Source organism: Mustela erminea, chromosome 8 (assembly GCF_009829155.1).
Source record: "Mustela erminea isolate mMusErm1 chromosome 8, mMusErm1.Pri, whole genome shotgun sequence".
In the NCBI taxonomy this organism is placed as follows: Eukaryota; Metazoa; Chordata; class Mammalia; order Carnivora; family Mustelidae; genus Mustela; species Mustela erminea.
The window spans coordinates 97,399,801-97,418,568 of NC_045621.1; the positions used below are offsets into that span (position 1 = coordinate 97,399,801).

The 18,768-nt window shown below is 45.9% G+C and overlaps 2 protein-coding genes across 12 annotated transcripts in view; both read left to right on the forward strand.

The window, feature by feature from the left end:
* The window catches only part of NCKAP5 (NCK associated protein 5), a 970,240-nt gene extending 963,048 nt beyond the window's left edge, over positions 1 to 7,192 (forward strand). For 7 of the 11 annotated variants that reach the window (XM_032354091.1, XM_032354093.1, XM_032354094.1 and 4 more), the window contains 2 exons: positions 3,611 to 3,708; positions 6,520 to 7,192. In XM_032354091.1, the coding sequence (XP_032209982.1) occupies positions 3,611 to 3,708; positions 6,520 to 6,801 (380 nt within the window). In that variant the 3' untranslated portion in view covers positions 6,802 to 7,192. The remainder of the gene's footprint in view (positions 1 to 3,610; positions 3,709 to 6,519) is intronic. The other 4 variants (XM_032354099.1, XM_032354102.1, XM_032354096.1 and 1 more) reach the window with 3 other exon arrangements.
* A 1,034-nt stretch (positions 7,193 to 8,226) lies between these two features.
* LYPD1 (LY6/PLAUR domain containing 1) overlaps positions 8,227 to 18,768 on the forward strand; it is a 50,006-nt gene continuing 39,464 nt past the window's right edge. The window contains exons 1-2 of the mRNA XM_032354105.1: positions 8,227 to 9,917; positions 11,317 to 11,454. Of these exons, the coding sequence (XP_032209996.1) occupies positions 9,866 to 9,917; positions 11,317 to 11,454 (190 nt within the window). The 5' untranslated portion in view covers positions 8,227 to 9,865. The remainder of the gene's footprint in view (positions 9,918 to 11,316; positions 11,455 to 18,768) is intronic.

The following is an 18,768-nucleotide window of genomic DNA, read 5'->3' on the forward strand; positions in this document are numbered from 1 at the left end:
TGCAAGAGGCTTTATGGGAAGATACTTGCCCCCAGCCCCAATAATTACCAGGACTATTTCTAGGATGAGTACTAGGAAACTCACTTATTTGCAGTGAGAAACCTCATCCTCCAATGTAAGCTTTCTCATTAATAAAGCCCATATTTTATTCTCCCACCAGCCTTTTTCTTTTATCTTAGTCTTCAGTTTGTTCAGCACTAAGATGGGGAGGAGAGCTATTTACTGTGCCAATAAGAGATGCACAGAAGCCAATTAAGAATATTTTAGAGTCACGGAGCTTTATAGAGCAGGAAGATACTAAAAACTTTAATGTAAAGACACTTAGGTATGGAGGGGTCACCAAAGTAATTAACACAATTCCAGGAAACTAAACACTGGCTTCCAAATACCTGGTCTAGTGCATGGTGAATAAGATCCCAAATTCTGTAGTCAGAATACTTCTGCTTAAATCCTGACTTCCTAACTTACTAACCAGGTGTGTGAGCCTAGTACTTACACCTCTCCACTCTGTATATATACATAATTATACATTTAAACACCTAATGGGGATGATAGGGATTAAATGAAATAACTTACTCAATGCATTCAACCTAGTACCTGATACATAGTAAGAGCATTTGGCAACTATAGCTATTTTCCTAGCAAGGGTCTTCTTGAACTGACTGGCAGTGAATCTCCATAGCAATAGAGAAATAAGACTATGCTGATGAAGGTACTGTTCACACTAATTTGTGCTGGAAATGCCATCCTCTTCGTAAGTATTAATGCCCAGCTGAGGAACGGTGCTACACTTGAATTTCACAAGAAGGTCTGAATCTCTTTCTGACATCTTACAGTAGATGTACTCACCAATATTTTCAAGAGACAATCAACAGACGGAAACTTGATTGAAAGAAAGAGTGGCCTTCATCATAAAACACCAATCCATTACACAATCTTGTGAATTTCCTGTTTGTTTCCTCTCTGTGGGCAAGAGTATCTGGCCGTGTGTAACATGGATCTCTTTGAAGCTGATATCATCAAGGATATGGTTGTTGTTTTTTTTTTTTTTTCCTGGTTTATCACTTGAGTTTTTCTCTATCACCTTATATCATTCTCCCCATCTTTTCCTTATGGCAAGGGCCCATATCACCTTCGATTTTATCCTTCCTGGTGTTCAGGGCATTGGTCTAGGCAGAATCTCTACTCCATGATTATTGTTGACTGTGGAAGTAAAAAATGGTATATGGGAGTGCCTGGGTGGCTCAGTTGGTTAAACGCCTGCCTTCGGCTCAGGTCGTGATCCTGGAGTCCTGGGATCGAGCCCCACATTGGGCTCCCTGCTTAGTAGGGAGTCTGCTTCTCCCGCTGACCTCTCTCCTCTCATGCTCTCTCTCTCTCTAATGAATAAAATCTTAAAAAAAAATTTTTTTTTTTAATGGTATACATTTCTGTGTTGAAAATCAGGAAAATGAGTTTCCAGGTTGAATTTCCCCTGAATTTGAATTTGTGTGAACAACAGGTTCCATAAATGCCCCATGGAGAGTATAGCCCTCATTAGCCTCCCTCACCCTCCAGACTGCTGTAAGACTGAGTGGAATCTTAGATGGCAGAAGCCCCTGGAAATAAAAACTATGTATGATTGAAAACCCAGATACTGAGTGATACTTAACAAGTCTGGGTGGGGTTCTTAGAACCCCTTATGATAGGAACCTCTTGATGTGTTTTCCTGTCTTTATAGTGATCCTGTCCATTACAGAATCTGAAAGGGCAAGAGACATAGACTATTCGAGCAGCTCTTGCCCCTAAAGTAGACACAGAACGGTGGCAGATGCAACAGGAATCCCATGGAATGCCCCCGTCTCATTGTATATCTCCATCCTCTTCCCCTGTCAGAATCCTTCCAGGAGCCCCCTCTGCGGAACTGCCTCTGAGAATCAAGACCACACAGTTATTCACACAAAGCCAGTCGCATAGTAGATGGCTCTGATTGATTGATTAATGTTTGACTACAAGGAATTAAATTAATTGAGGTATAATTCCTTCCAGGGGATTTCTGCAAACTGTGTCACTATCTACTTGCTTGAATTATCACTCAGAACGCCATGGTTACACTGAAAGCAGGAAAATATTTCAAGATTATGGCAACGTTATATATTTGAAACGGGAAATATATTTTCTCCTGCCCTGTTCATCCCTACCTTGTTCCCAAGTGCAATCGAAAGCCCCACTAGAAAGTGAACTGTACAACTGTTGCCACCTATAGGTGACAAATGTAGCCTATTCATTTTATCATAATTCCAGGAAGACACAATATATGAAGGAAATGAGGGTGTCCCAGGGAACTTCCGCAATCCTCGTCAAACACTAATCTGTACTAGGCTTTTTCTCATGACTTTGGGTGGTGGTCTGTGATGCTCACTTCAGATGCTCCTCAGATTTAATAGTGGCTGGTATTCGTAAAGCTCTTTTCCGGGGATGAGGGGAAGAGCGTGGTTTCTGCAGGCCGACTTCCCCGGGGCCAACCCCAGAGGCCACCATGTACTGCCGCTTGCCCTTAACCAAGTGACTTCACCTCCTCGAGCCTTGACTGGCTCCAAATGGAGAAACTAATGACACCCAACCCCCAAAGAACTGATGCGAGGCTGAAAACAGATAATCCGTGCGTCGTGCGTAGCAGAGTGTCTGCACAGAACAGACTCTCAATTAAATACTAACTGTTATTACCATGATTAGTCTGCAAAGCACCTTCGCATACAGTGGCTGCAATCTAATGTGCCCTGTTTTGTTACCGCTCGACAGATCATCATTAGCACACAACTGGGTGACCTCGAGCCCTCCTTGTATCTTACACATAAATGTTAGAGGACATCAACATTTTTTAAAACACCCGGGATCTGACAAGACAATGTTGAATCCAGCCTGCTATGCTTCTAATTGGAGGCAGGGAAGTAAGATGCTTTTGTGCTTTTATTCTTAGCTGTCAGGACCCCTGGCGTACGTAGCCAACCGTTGGTACCTTGCTGATGCTTGAGAGGACTGAACCCGTCAAGTCTCCACTGAGAATCCCCTGGTGACTGAGCAAGGGCCGAGGCCCCTAGGGAGAAAGCTGGTGGGGGAAGGAAGGGGAAGAGGAGGAGGTCAGGCAGGACATAAATGGATAAAATATCTTCTCTACCTCAGAAGTTCAAAAAATACAAAGACTGCCATTTGACATAAAGAGGGGGGTTGGGGGCTGTTGTTTTTTGTTTTTTTTTCTTAATATAAGCAAATTAGTTAAACATCAGAGGATCTGAAACACGAGCAAGTATTGTTCTAGATGGGTGCCCTCCTCTTCAAAATCCGAAGCTCTAGACCCACGTTTCTGCATGGCGACAATTAGCTGCTCCTGTCCCTAGAACGGACACATGGTCTTGAGAGGACCCCAGTCCTCACCACTCCCCATCGCTCCCCAACACTGAGGCTAAATGCCTGGTGGCTGGATTGGCCGTCTTGCACTGATCTAGTTCTTAGAGTCAAGAAATATCTCTGTACCCACCTTTCTTTAAAAACCGTGAAAATAAAAGCAAGAGTAAGAAGGCCATGTGAGTTTTCTTACGAGGCCATTCCTTCCTTTTCGTCACCTCTGTAGGCCTTTGTTATAATCGACTGAGGAAACGAAGCAACAAGCATGAAACATGTGGAAAACGTGGCGCACTATTTATGTCCGACACAGTAGGTCTTTCAGTGGTAAATAACTCCTTCCTCATCTCTACCTCAATACACTGAATTATACTTATCATCTGTCTGTGGGCCCTCCCAGGTCACAGGTTCTTCCAGACTAGGTGATTGTCAAATTTTCGCTTGTATCAGAGTCACCTGGGGAGCTTGTTAAACACATTTGCTGGGCTTCAGCATTTCTTTTCTTTTCTTTTTTTTTTTTTTAATTTTTTATTTATTTATTTGACAGACAGAGATCACAAGCAGGCAGAGAGAGAGGGGGAAGCACGCTCTCTGCTGAGCGGAGAGCCCGATTCGGGGCTCAGTCTCAAGACCCTGAGATCATGATCTGAGCTTTAACCCACTGAGCCACCCAGGCACCCCAAGGGCCTCAGCATTTCTGATGTAGTAAGTCCAGGCAAGGCTCAAGAATTTGCATTCCTAACAAGCTCCCCCATGATGCTAGTGCTTCTGGCCTGGAGGACAGTTTCAGAAACACTGTCCGGAATAAGAATCCTGCCTCACTCTTATTTATTTATTGTACCATTTATTGAGCGTCTACTAGTGTGTGTTGGGCCTCAAGGTGTTCTATTTCGACTACTTGCAACAATCCTGAAATAGTTGTGTCTTATCGCCGTTTTACACCTGAGGAAGGGAGCTCAAGGGCGCTCACACAGCCAGTTAAAGGGCAAAGCTCGGTTGTTTCTGCCTCCAGAGCCTCAACTTCTCCCTTGGCCACACCTGGCAATTTGAGGCTGCTGTCTATCCCCAACACCAACGCCTTCCCCCTGCATCGTGTTCGCTTCTCTAGTAAGTGTTTATGGAATGAATTTGAGATCCATTTGTGACCAGAAATGGGCAACGAAAATGCTCATGCTTCTTGAATAAAGAAAAAGGGAAGAGAGATTCAGGCGAGGAGAAAATTACCGTTAACGTCCTTTATTTACCGGCATTTGGTACATCAAAACATTTCCGGCTCCCCGTGTATTTTTAGTATTGTACTGTGTATAACTCTTTATTAAAAATGCCTGGGAGCAGTGCCTGGGTGGTGCTGTCGGTTGATGTCAGACGCTTGGTTTCGGCTCAGGTTGTGATCTCAGGGTGGTGAGATCCAGCCCTGAGTCAGGCTGCACAGCTAGCGTGAAGTGTGCTGGAGATACACTTTCCCTCTCCCTGCCCCTGCTTCTCGGGTTTGCTCTCTCTCTCTCTCTCAAATAAATAAATGAATTTTTTTTTTTAGGTCTAAAAATTGGCATGGTATGAAAAAGGGCTTTTGCATGGTGTTAGTCTTAATTACGGAGCCACTTTTCTGGAAGCACTTAGAGATCTGTTCCTTAGCTTGTGTCTGGTTTCAAGGCAGCCATTTGAGATTGAAAATGAACTCTGTAAGGAATGCTCCTCTAAGTTAATGGTAGAATAAAATAAGCATCACTCCAAGGATGATTTTTAAATATTCCTATAGAATTGTGCCATTTCCATAAAGGAAAGAGAAACTGTGTCTTAGTCTGCTCTTGGGACACCAAAGCCATCCACTGCCATATCTTTTTCTTTTCTCTTTCTATTAAATATTTAGCATATGAGAATCAGAGGCTTTGACTACGTGTGTTGTTCCCTGGATCAAAACACAGTTTCTTCATTTTATCTTTGTGCATCCAGCATAACAATGTGGGGGATGGGTTGGGGAAGAGAATTGCATTTGCCTGAGCCTGGGACAATAGCAATAGAGATGGTCTGCCAAGTTATTTAAATGGAATATTTGGGTGGCAAAATGAAAAAAAAAAAAATCTTGTCTTTTATTACATAAGAGCACGGTTTAGCAGGAACAAGAGCATGGAAGGCAGCCAGCCTGGAATTCAGATCCTGTTCACTTGCTGTTCCCGTTACTTGCTGAGTAACCTTGGGCAAATAACTCTGTCACTCTGAGCCGTGTTTTTGTCTTTACAATGAGGATACAACTTGCAAGTCCGCTGTGAAAATGCTTCTAGAGAAAATATATTTAGTGAGTTTTACATGATGGATGCTTAATAAATGGTAGCTATTATTATATCTGAGCTCCTGTCCCTACTTCTTCCTGGTGTTTGGATAGACTTTTTGCCCAAAAGAGGAAAAGAAGAAAAGAAAAGCATTGCTTTATAGAGTTTACCTACAATAATTGAATAATTGAGTATGACCACCATGTTCTAGAAAGTCCTAGAGACATCTGGTAATTGGTCTGGCTGGAACCTCCTGGAGGGGAGAGATTACTAATGGGCAGAAGTGTTACTATGTTTTCTTAGGCCCTTGGGCTTCTTGGAATCTACACCCACAGACCTGGAGATCAGGTCTGCAAATATCTTAGGACTTGAAAAGGGACAAAACAGATGACAGTGCTTCTGACAAGTCTAACAGGTACTGAAACTTCATGGCAACTTAAGGGATTGTATACCTTTTTTTCCCTATATAGTCCCAACTTCTGGCTGAAATTCAGTCCCTATCCATATTTAGAAACAAGACAACAATAATACTTAGTAAGAAAAGAGAGGAGTTTGAAACTTTGATGAAGACATATAAGGCACTTTACCTGAACAAATTTCAAGCTGATCCATTTAAAATGAAATTAAGTGGCACTTTACCAGTTTGCAAATCGGGACCTATTTATCTCAGTAAAATGATTACAGTCTTGATTTATCCCTAAAATTGGCTTTATTATTACCTTTAATTATACAAGAAGGTTGTTAAAGACTTGTAGGTTCTCTCTATCCCTTTAAATTGCACGTTATGCAGACAGTAATTGAATATTGGATAGAATAACTTGATTTTCCCAAGAAATATGTCTCTAATATTTTCGTCTTTTTATTGCAGAAATTGAAACAAGTTGAAGAAACAAAAGAAGATCCTGAGAATAGATTATCTAAAATTTCCCTGGAGTCATTCAATAAATATAACAGCAAAACTATGATTTTGTTAGAAAGAGAGAAGAACTCTCTGAACAAGGTTGAAGGACAAAAGGAAGAAAAAGAAAAAAATGAAGAAGCATCTTTGAGTAGCTCAGATAGGCCTGGGGTAGACAATTTGGAATCACTGAGTGATTCTTTGTATGATAGCTTCTCTTCCTGTGCAAGTCAGGGTTCGAATGATGTATAAAGGACCTTTTTTAATTTTTTATTTTTCTTAGTGAGCGGAAAATGGAGCACTTAAGCAACAAGGGGGTGTGGGGAGGGGAATAGAGACAGCAGCAATAAAGCCTGGCACCACCAGAGACTGCATTGTCACATTCACAGCAAGCAGCCCATGGGAGCTTCCTTCTCTGACAGGGCAATAAAGATAGGCTCCATTTGTTGTGTGTCACGAGGACGAAATGGAAACACACCCACAATACAGAAGTCTTAATTTTGCACTTTTTTTAAATACTTGTACAGAAGTTGTAAATTTTTGGAAAAGAAATTATATTTGTAGCCAAAAAAAAAAAAAAAGGCAGCAATAAATTGAATCCGTGCCATGCTCTTGAAATGACGTACTAAGTGTTAGAAGTTGATAATATATTTTTAAAAAAATTCCAGCTAAGGTGTCCTTTGACTTCACTATCCTCGTAGTCAAATTGTTTGTGGGTTCACCCTGTAAAGCTAAAATGGCCCCGCCAAAAACCAGGGGGCTCCTGGTCATCTCTAACTCACAATCTCAAAGTGATAGGAACATTAATACCAGTGCAATTTCACAATTGTTGCCAGAGAGATTCGAGTTCCGGTAGTAAGCGTAATTCTGCTTCCACTGAAAAATGTAACAGGTACTCAAAGGGTGACACTGATGTGAAGTGAAGTGGATCAGAAGTGACCTAATTGTATGTTCAACAGCAGGTTTTCCCTCCAAACATTTCCTTACATCCTCTTCTCCTTAGTGCTTCTTTATGATTGTTAACCATATTTGTTGATATTTTTAATCTTCCTGCTCTATTAAAATCTGGGTAATCTAGAAATGAAACCAAATTCTTATCTGTAACTTTCACTTTTTAAAAAATAAAATGAATGGTTGGTGCTACAAAAAAATTCATACTTTTTAAGATACTTTTTTTTTTCTACAAAGTCTGTTTATATGGGAGGATAAATTCTATTTTAAAGGTTATTTGTATTTTTTCTAGATGTGAACTATTTATAATTGCTTTTGTACAGGAGCTTGTAAACTAGGCTTAATAGAAATATTTTTAGGATCTATATGGTTACTTCAGTACACACTTATTTGTTAAAAGAGCATTGTATAATCAGTGTTATTTGGTTAATTTGTGCAATTTGTTATACTGGATTTTGTTATCGTAAATGAAAATTATGTAAAGTGTCATTGTCTTTCAGACCTCTAAAAATTCTTCTGTTTCATTTCTGAATAAAAGTCATATCACAGTTGCACCCTCTGAAATCTTAAAAGAACTTGTTTAAGAATCCTTTGGCCCAGTTATTTGAATCTCACACGTGCAACAACAATCAATTCTGGGAAGGAATAAATAAACTGGCCCCTTTACTCCAGAGATAGTAATTCAGGCAATTGTAAGATCAGAGTCTGCAGACAAGCCGGTAATGGTCAAAGCATTCAGTCTCCCCAAGGGGTTAACCAACTAGAAATGAAAGGAAGAGGGGGGCAAAGGGAGAGAAGGAGCCTGAGGCAGATACGGAACGATCTCTGCAGAGGAATTACAAGAAAGTCATTTAAGCCCATTTCCAGACCTGCTCTGCTGGCAAGATGGGGAAATAAATAATCAGTGTCCTGGCCTGAGAGAGCTTCCTCCAGGGGGTGGCCCAAGCGTGGGAGGGTGAAGAGAGGCAAAGCTTATGAAGCTATATCCACAGAGGGATTCTCCCCAGGGAATGAGGGGACAGGGTTGGCGACGTGCGGGATCCAGGACGGGGGCGCAGAGGCTCCCGCACCACCTGCTGCAAGGCTTGGCTCCAAGGAAGGCGAACTTAGCACCCTGGCGTCCCGGGAGAACTCGAGGTGGGTCGCTTGACTGAGAGGGGGGGAATGGGGCGGGAGCTTAAAAGCGGGGTCCGGGACAGCCTGAGGCTTAGTCCTGGGCTGTGAAGGCGCGGTACAGGAGAGGACACGGGAGTATGTATTAATAACCCGTGACTTTAAGGCGAGCAGGATGAAGATGCCCGAGCTTTTGGAGAAAAGGGATAGAAGAGAGCAATTCCCTTCTTCATCCCGACTTGCTTTCCGGTGGGAACTCGCGACAGTTGTCCCCGGGGACCAACCTGTCCTAAGCTAGGCTACCGTTGGCGGTGTCACTACACCCTCCAGCTGTGCGCTCAGGCAGCGGAAGGAGGGCTGCCTCGGGCGGGCGAACGCGCGGGTCGGGGCAGGGTCCTCACCACACCCCGCCCACCCTGCAGCAGCTGAAGCCAAGCCCGGACATGAATGAGGGGCCTCTCCGAGGGAAAAATAAAAAGGGCGCAGCTGCATCGGCTATCCCAGGGAGCCTGCAGGTGTGCAACTTTGCCAGGCGCACGGGAGCACGTCCCCCTCCAGCCAGCCGCCCCCGGCACCCGGCTCCCACTGCCAGCGTCGCTGCAACCCCAACGGAGTGGACAGCCCCGGGGGGCGCAGGGCCCAGTCGAGCACGCAGTCTTTCGACCCCGCCTCGCAGGTCCCGCAGTCAGCGCCCGGCCAGTCCCCGCGGCACCTGCTGCGCCCTTCTCACGTTTTCCCAATCCCCAGCCTCCCAACCTTGAGAAACTACACTCTCCCTCTCCCCCTGGCGTCCCAGTCCTGGGGACGTGCGGAGGCGGGAGAGGAGGGCGATAGGAAGGGGGTGGGGACGTGAAAAGACGGTCCCAGCCTTCCTCGCCCGCCACCCCCACCGCAACTCGGCAGCCGTCACGTGGTGCCTGGAGTGGGAGGTGGGGAGAAGAGACGAGACTTTTTTGGGTGCTCCGGCTCGCCAGTAGTTCCTCCAGTCTCAACCGCCAACTCCGGAGACGCCGCGCTCTGCCCCGGAGCGCCAGCGGGAGGAGCGGCGACCCGCAGCCGGGAGCACGGGCCCGGGCGATGCTGGCGCCGCCGGCGGCACCTGCGGCTCCTCTTGGCGGCGGCGGTGGCCTCGGAGGCAGGAGCGCGGGCCCCAGCAGCCTCGGCAGCCACAGCCGCTGCGGCCCCGACAGCCTCCGCCGCGGTCGCCGCCTCTGATGCGCCTGCCCTCTCCCGGCTACGCGGCGCCGGGAGGATGTGGGTCCTCGGCATCGCAGCAACTTTTTGCGGATTGTTCTTGTTTCAAGGTAAGAAAACGAAAAGGCCAGCAGCCCCGCCAGGCGCTCACACCCCATCTACCCGCCCGCCCCTTCGCCCCCCGGGCACCCACCTCCGGGCCCGAGCTGCGCAGGGGTTGCCCAGCAGGAGTTTGGCGGCGGCGGCGGCGGCGGCTGGCGCTGGTGCCGGTGCCCAGAGGCGCTAGATGGGAAAGTCTCCAGGTCCCGCGCTGCAGGAGGAGAGGTGGTAGAGGCGGATTTGCGGGACTCGAGCTGCAGATGCTCGGGCTGGATGGTCGGGAGAGGAAGCAGAGCTGGGGAAGAGGAAGGGTCTGAGCGGTGCCAGGGATTTGCCGAGGGAGAAGGGGCGATGAAGCCCTCTGACCCGGCCAAGTTACCAGGCGTCTCCCGCAACCGCGGGAGTGGCGCCGCCGACAGGTGAGCTGCGCGCTGGGCAGCCTGTGGCCGGGGCGCTCCGGAGCTGGGTTGCTGCGCTTAGAGCGCAACCGACGTGGAGATGGGAAGAAGCGCGGGGTCCGGCGCTTGTCTGTCGGAGCAGGGGGAGACTGGAGCTCCTAGATCCGAGCAGAGCAGACAGGGGCGATGAGGGGTGCGAAAACGTCTCACTCCTCCCAGTTAAGCCAACGAGTTAAGCGAACGAGAGCCGCAGAGCTGGGACTCCGACCGGGGACCCTAGCCAACGGTTGCCCTGAGAGCCAGAAAGACATGGTGGTTGTGTCGCGGGTCGGGGTGCGCGCGCGCGCGCGCACACACACACACACACACGACAGACACAGACACACACGCCCCTTGTACACGCTGTGGTCCCCCCCAGCTGCTGCGGGGACTGTCCCGAAGAAAGGCCGGGAACTCGCGGCGCAGCCCCACTTGGCGTCCGGCACTGCCTCCGGGGTTCCTGGGTGGTCGCGTAGCCACACCGAGGGAGCCTCGGAGCCACAGCACAGGAACGTTGACGACAAAAATTAAACCTGAAAAGGCGTCTGCGAATACAGTCGCAAATGGTGCCAAAATAGTAATTAAGTAATTTGTAACCAATTAACAATTACGCAAATCCTTTGCTGTAGATTGTAGCTGAAGCATGTCTCTGGAGCTACTTCACTCTCGGCTTGTGTACCCGTCCTTTCAGCTTCCGGGGGTGGGGGAGCCCAGGTGTGGGGTAGGACGGGCTCTTTGTTTCGGGAACATTGGTCCAGGGGTCGCAGCCAGAATTCAGCTGTATCCTGCGGGACCCTCGGTATCCGCGCCGCCCCCTGCCGGCGTCAGCCACAGCCGCCTTACGTGGAGACCAAGCACCCCAGGGATCGGGCTGGCTGGGGCAGAGGAGGATCGCGGTTTCCGGTATAGTCTCGGGGGCGGGGTGGGGGGGTGGGGGGTGCTGGTTGTGAACCCACTGCGTCTGTCCCCACAGGCTTTGCGCTGCAAATCCAGTGTTATCAGTGTGAAGAATTCCAGCTGAACAACGACTGCTCCTCCCCCGAGTTCATCGTGAACTGCACGGTGAATGTTCAAGACATGTGTCAGAAGGAAGTGATGGAGCAAAGTGCGGGTAAGAAGCCGGTAGCCTCCACCCCTCGCCAGCCTCGGCCAGGCGAAAGGAGTTGGGGGATGGGGGGCCACTGCATTACAGGAAAAGGGACTGACTTTGATTTAATGCACACACACTGGTTATCACAAATTTACTTTTACAGAGCCGGCAACATGAAGAGTTCCAAGTTACTTTAATCTCATTAGAGTTAATTACCAGGGCTTCTCCCCAAGGGACTCAGGAGGGGAAGTGCATTTAAATTAGTGTCTCTCCTCTTTTTATTTACTCCCCTCACCTCCCTCTGCTAAAAGCTGATCAGGAGGTGGAAAATATATGGATAACCAGCTCTGCTTGGGCAACTAGACAGTAGCCTGTGAGCAATGTCAGCCTGAAATATGAAGCTAGTTGAAGTTCCCAGAGGTCAGAGCTTGAAAAATGTGTTTTGTCATAGAGCCACGCCATATTTCTTAGAAGAACACTACAGGATCTTTATTTAATTTTAGAGCTACTGCATCAAATTCCAGGCACAAATTGCTAAGATTGTTCAAAGGAATATAGTTTCCAGCCCCACAAGCTTAGCTGCTTGCAGGCTGACGAGTGGTGCTGGGCTTTGTGGTGCAGAGAAGAGGGTCTTGGGAGAGTGGACCTCACTTAACTCCTGCTGACCAGGGTCTTCCTGACCTCGACTTCCCCCAGCCCCTTCTAGTAGTGTTACAAGAAATCAGAGTGCATCTGAAACTTGGGGGAAATGGGCGTCAAACCCATCAACAGAGACCTTGCCATTTTCAAGATAATAAAAATAGGGGAAATAGCGTCATGTGGTGACTAATGCGGATTGAACCAAAGGGCTGCTTGCCTTTACCTTGCTGAACTACGGAGCCCACAGAGCATTTGGTTGAAGGGATTAAATCTGTGGTTTTCTTAATCCACTAGCAAAAGAATGTCAGGGCTCCAGCTTTCAAGGCAGCACCTTGGAAAAGTAGTTGCTTCTCCGAGAAGGGCCTGGAAATGCCCTGTTGCCAAGTACAGGGATGCTGGAGGAGCAGAGAGCGAGTTCGTCACTGTGCCATGATGCGCTGTGCGTTCGTGGTTTTAAAAGCTGTTCTTTATAGGTCATTAGGTGTGGTTTCTTTCCACCAAAATTGCCCTTTCGGGAAGTCTGAAACCCACCTGCTCTCAGGAATAACTTGACCCAAGAAGAGCAGCACGCATTGATTGTTTTGTCGTTTGTCCTGGGATTCGGGCTATGACAAAAGCAAAACAAAATTTAGTGATGATTCTGTAGCTAGGGTTGATAGCTGGTGATTTTTTGCTTGGGTTTCATGCCTGAGCATTTAACCTGAGCAAAATGTGCCCTCCTACTAGAGGAACTGCGGGGCTTTCAGCCGGAATCACTCTCAACACTTTCATGGTTTGTTTTGGTTTGTTTTTTTTTTGTTTTTTTTTTTTTTTCAAGGATTTCTTTCTTAAGCTTTCTTAAAGGCAGTAGTTGAGAGCCAGGAAAAAATAGGGCTAAGCCCTGGACACATTAGGAAATTCCTTGGGCTCCTCTAGGCCACTGCTTATCCGGATATCATGTTTATCAGCTGGGATATTGTTGAGACAAAGAAAAAGATAGGAACCAAACTACAGCCAAATGAGGCGTCCTTTTCTCCGAGAGCTATTTCTTCCTCTCTAGAAGTACACGTGCGATAATACCACACACTCCATTTTCAAAGTGCCATTTTTCCTCTTGCTTTATTCTCTCCTCCAAATAGCTTTGCGTAAAGAAAAAAAAAAAAAAAAAGGCAAAGCAGACATTGTAATGCCGACCTTATCTACGGGAACCCTTAGCAACCTATCTTTATGTGCTAGAAGTCTAAAGTTGCTCTTCAATGGTCAAGATGGGCACCTTCTCTCCAAACTAGGCTCCTCCAGCCATGTGTCAGAGTCCAGAGGGTGGACCAAGAGTGAAATACTGAAGCAACACCAATAGTGAAGTCTGAAAAATGGAAAGAGTTGAGGAACTCCAAGGAAAATCCTGTTAGAAGGGGAGGGATACACATTCTACGACTGAATTCAGTAGAAGTCGGTCAAATGCTGGTTCCTCCGTCAAAAGAGCAATGTGGAGGGAGGGCGGAGTGATACTTCCAAGGCTCTCCCATTTTCATCTCCATGCAGTGGTGAGACTAGTCAATGTGACACTTAACCTTGCTGGCGCTGGCGGGGATGCAGAGCCAGAGTAGGATCCGACTGTGTGGGGACCACAGGTGGTGCAGTCATCGCTTTCCTACGCAGCAGGTCCTTTCCTGGGTGCTCTGTGGAGAGCAGGTCAGGAAATCCGGTCGTCCTCTTTTCAGCCCCTGGTCCCCCAGGCCCCAACCCACCAGCATTTAATTCTGCAGGTTCATTTTGCCACTCTGGGGAAAGAAAGTCACACCTGTTACATGCGACTCTTAAAAACCAAAGTCAGAATTATGCTCATTGGATTCTGAGAACCCTAGTTCTCAGAATCCAATGAGCATAATTCTGACTTTGGTTTTTGGTCTCAGAATGGTTCTGAGAACCGAGAATGGTTCTGAGAACCCTAGTGCATTAGAGCTGAAAGGGCCCCGTGACTCAGAGTTAAGGGTGCAGATCAGAATCGTCCTGGAAGTTTTGTGGAGATCCACTTGCCTCCCCTCACCCTTGAAGAAGCAAGCCAGTTCCCTAAGACTGTCAAATACCCAGGCGTGGGTCCCTTTAAAGTTCCTCAAGTGACTCTAGGATGCCCTAAGTCTGGACCGACTTTTTTGGGTTCTAGAGGATGGAAACCAGGGCCCCAAAATTTACACACCGTCCACCAGCTATTATCCAAAGGCACCTGCTTTCCTGAGCCGGCACCTTATATAGGAAAACCTGCCACCAAGGTTGGCCTGAGAAGAGAATTCAGGCAAAGTGCTAAAGGGTTAGATGGTGTTCATGTCCGCATGCTCCTACAGGCTTAGTGAATGGGTTAACTGGACAGGCAGTGCATATTAAATGAATATGAGAACGAACCAGTAGGATTTTTAAAGCCTCGCACTATATGGACTGGCATATTTCATAGGTCTAGGAAAAGCACGGTTTCAACAGATGAAGAGATTTTAATGAACCAACCAAGTTTGACATTAAGCAGTGATGAAAGGCATTCTCTTTCCAAAAAAAAATACCGGCGATGCAATACATTCGGGCCTTTCGTTAGTCCTTTCTGGATTAAGTGTGCAAACTCAGCTCTTATGAATTTTGAGGCAGGTACATTTGATTTTCAGTCGGGAAGTACATTTAAAATTAACCTTTACCTATCCCCCAGGGTGGCATTCCTATTAGGTGCAGAGATTATTTCCCACTGCTCTTTTTCCCTCTGGTCATTTCTGGAGTAATAAGGCACCGGGCTGTGGAGAAGGAAAGCCTTCTTTCATTGTCCTTACTAATTGATATTTAAATGTTTGCATAAGGAATGACTTGTTCTCCCAAGTTCTGCTCTTAATGAGTTAGCGTCTGCTTACCAGCATCCGTGATAATGACATTCCTTTTACTCTTGCTTATCACCGCACTCCGGAAAATATTTCAAATATTGATTCTCATTTCAGAATAGAAGCTCCCCCCGTATGAATTTTTAAACCAGGATATAAAGAATGTGAATTTGCATTTGTTTGACAGTGCAATCTTGTAATTAGAGTTTTTCCTCTTGACTAGATACAGTGAAAGGGGCATAATTTAATTTTTATAGACTAGCCAATTTCTGCCCTTAGTAAAATATAGCTCTGTCAGTGAGCAAAATGTTACAGGTTCTCCTAAACCTTATTTAAAAGTTAAATGCAGTATACTGAGAGAAAGTTCATGGTCTGAATCAGTAACCTAATCCATCTCTTCACCCACCCTTTGCAACATGCATTAATCTATTTGTCTGTTTTGCGATACAAGAGTTACTGATTTATATGCCATGTTGCATCTACATTATGGCTGTATAAGTAATGGCTGTGTTCCTTTTGGATTAGTTAGTTGCCCATGAAGTTGGGCAAGGATGGTTCCATGCCTTGGATGGGTTACTTTTATGCTTTCTTTCCTCATGAGCTAAATAAAGGCTAACAAGTGAGGATCCGATGCCCCCAGAACAGTCAGTCATCTGCTGTGAGGCTGTATGGTTAGCTTCCCATTTCCACCATCTTTTCTTGTGTCTCTGCACTGCTTAATTTCCCCATAATTTAAAATAATAGGCTCGAGTTTGTCCTTGGGGTAGACTTGGCAGGAAGAAGGGTTCATGCTGCTAATCAATAATATTATATCACAGTTCCTTTATACGTGGAATCATTTACTTAAAGTACACATACGCGTCACACACGATGGCATATCCACATATGTGATTTCTTTCTTTACATTTTCCCTATATAGATTTGCATCCACACCTGTATAATTTGTATCAGAAAAATAGAAGTACTAAGTCTTCCTCCTTTGCAGACATTCAGATCATAAATTACCTAATCTATCTTATAATGTAGGCACAAAGACCTTTTCTAACCTTTTTTTCCCCCAGAACAATCTTGCTAAGAGCATCAGTAGTGTGTGATGATCTCCCAACGTCGCCTGTCGACCCCATATCTTTTCTTCTCCTACCTCTTCTCTCCTGTCATCTAGGACCTGGGTCCCACCTGCAGCCCTTTCTTTTTCACCCTCCAATCCATTTGGAATCAATCACGTGCTACAGACTGTCCACTAAGAATGAAGTGAAGAAACAAGTCCAGAGCCAACCCTAACTTAATCTTGTGAAGGAAATTCCAACAGGTTGTAAATCTTTAACATAAAAAAAAGATTCAGATGCCAAGAAAGTTCTCCTCAAATGTTAACACGGCCCTGCTCTAAAGGTTTCCGTGTCAAACTCGATCAAGCCATGAATTACACAGGAGAAGCTTCTGTGCAGTGCATGTCAATACACTGCCTCCTTTCCAGCAGGCCACTAAAAGAACACCTCTCTCTTCAGGGTGAGACATTTTGCCAGTCAGTTTGTTCAGTTAGTCCTCAAGAAGCATCCATCTTTTTCAGGTGGCAGGCAGAGCTGGCTGCTGAGGAAGTATTCAGAGAGTAACTATCAAGTGTAACATTAGTCCCTTGGACTGTGCAGTAAGTGAAGCATTTGTTTACGTTAACTCTCCAGCTGAACAAGCGGCCAAGGCGGACCTCCCGTCTCCATAGATAAAATGCTTGAAGATGGATCCAGCTCTCCCGTAACACTAATTCCTCCTGCTACAATTTCATGAAAGCTTCCATCATTGATGGTTTTCCTAATGAGTTGAAACACAGAGGCTTCAAAGCTGGGGGGTTTTCCCAAGTGAAAGGTGGAGCGGAGTATGAAAACAAAACACACCATTTCCTTTGAACTTTGGAAAGGAAATCTGCTTTCCTTGTATATTCCCGAAACAAAAAAGATCTGGCTCCGCAGCCTGCCTCCTCCCTTTCTCCCTCGTTCACCACCCTTGCTTTCTTCTTTCCTTCCTGCCCGCCTCCTGCTCCTTTTCTCTATCTCCTTGTCCGCTGTCCCTCCCTCTCATCCATCCCCCCCCCCCAACTTCTTTTTTTTCTTTCAAGCTTTTAGAATGATTGAATGACTCAGGCTCTAATGCCCAGTTCTGGCCAAGGTTTATCAGCACACCATGCAGAAGGAGTCAAGCCCCCAACTCCTGTTTTTAGTACTGGAGAGGGAAGGACACTCGGCTCCACTGGAAGAGAGAACATCCCTGTTCCCAGGTCCCCATGCTTGGTAACTTTAAAGAGGTTACTTAGTGTCCCATTCCCACGGGCTGAGCTTCCTCCCCTGCAAAATGTAGAAACAAGCTACCTGTTTTCTTGTGAGACACAAGACGGGGGAAATGCTGTCCATATAACCACCTTTAAGAGTCAGTCCTAAAAGGAGAAACCTGCCAGAATGCCCATCAGAACTTGCCTCATCTATAATCTGTATCTGCCTCTGAAGACCAGCCTAGGTATGTTAGTCCAGGTTACTCTGCACACGACTTCCTCTGTCCTCAGGTTGAGAGAGTTCCTGAATGTAACCTTGAATTCCTTATAGTAGGATTCTCATAATTAGCCCAAAATGTTCACAGTGAGATAACATCCTAATTTGATAGTTGGTAAATCTGAGTTGTGGAGAGGTTGAGCAATTTGCTTAAGACCACAGAGCCAATGAGACTGAAATTCAAGTCCTTTCTCTTCCCTAGAATTCTTCCCATCATTATAATGCCCTTTTTTTTTTTTGCATTCTGTAATAAAAATTTTGAGATATAATCTAGGTTCCATAAAATTCACCCTTTTAAAATATACAGTGGTTTTTAGTATATTCAGAGTCATAAGTATTGTCTAATTCCAGATATTTAGTTCCAGAACATTTTCATCACCCCCAAAAGAAACCCCATGCTTGTAGCAACCACAAATCTGGCCACCGCTAATCTACTTTCTATCTCTACGGATTTGCCTATTCTGGACATTTCATATAAATGGAACCATGCAGTATATGGCCTTTTGTGACCGGCTTCTTTTGCTTAGGGTAGTATTTTTTGTTTTAATTCATCCTTTTCACATCTCATTTTGAGAGGTTTTCCCTCCTGCTTATACAGGGGACAGAAGGGAAAACTCGGGTCTGGGAAATGCCTGAATTACAGAGGGGATGTGAGTGGGGGTGGGGTGAGATGTGCTTGTGAACTTAAAACTCCATGGACTGATTGGCCGATTTGCTGAGCTGAATAAAAACCTATACCAAGAGCAAGTCAGTCCATCGAGCAGTCGGGCGAAGGAATGCCTGTTCATTAAGCATCGATGTGCCAAGCACTGGGCTTTCCATCCACTGCCATCTACTAAAGACTTAATCTGCATCTGCACGAAGGGATCTTGAATCGGTTGATGTTAACCACAAGAGTCCTCAGGCACCTGGATGGGTTATTTCTGCTGCCCAAAGCTCTTACTGGGATCTCCCCTGCCCGTCCCAACACCTGGCATCACTGACTGGCCAGGAGTCTCAGGAATCCTGCGCCTTAGAGGCTAGAAGAGGTCTTAATTTATAATTTTACAGATGAGAAGAAAGTTTTCTTTCCTGAGGCCTTAAATGTCTTGAGCAGTCCATTTCTCTTTCTTCCCTTGAGAAGGCTTGAGGATAGAGCTGGTGGAGACTTATTCTGGGGACGCATTTTGATGAAGGAGATGGGATTCTGGTATGATTAGGTCATCCACAACCAATACTCAAGGAACAGGGGCAAGTCTGGCCTTTTTCTCCACTACCAAATCACTCGTTAACAGCCTTCCTGGAGGCAGAAATACGTACTCCTTTAAAAGTGGGAAATTTCTTTT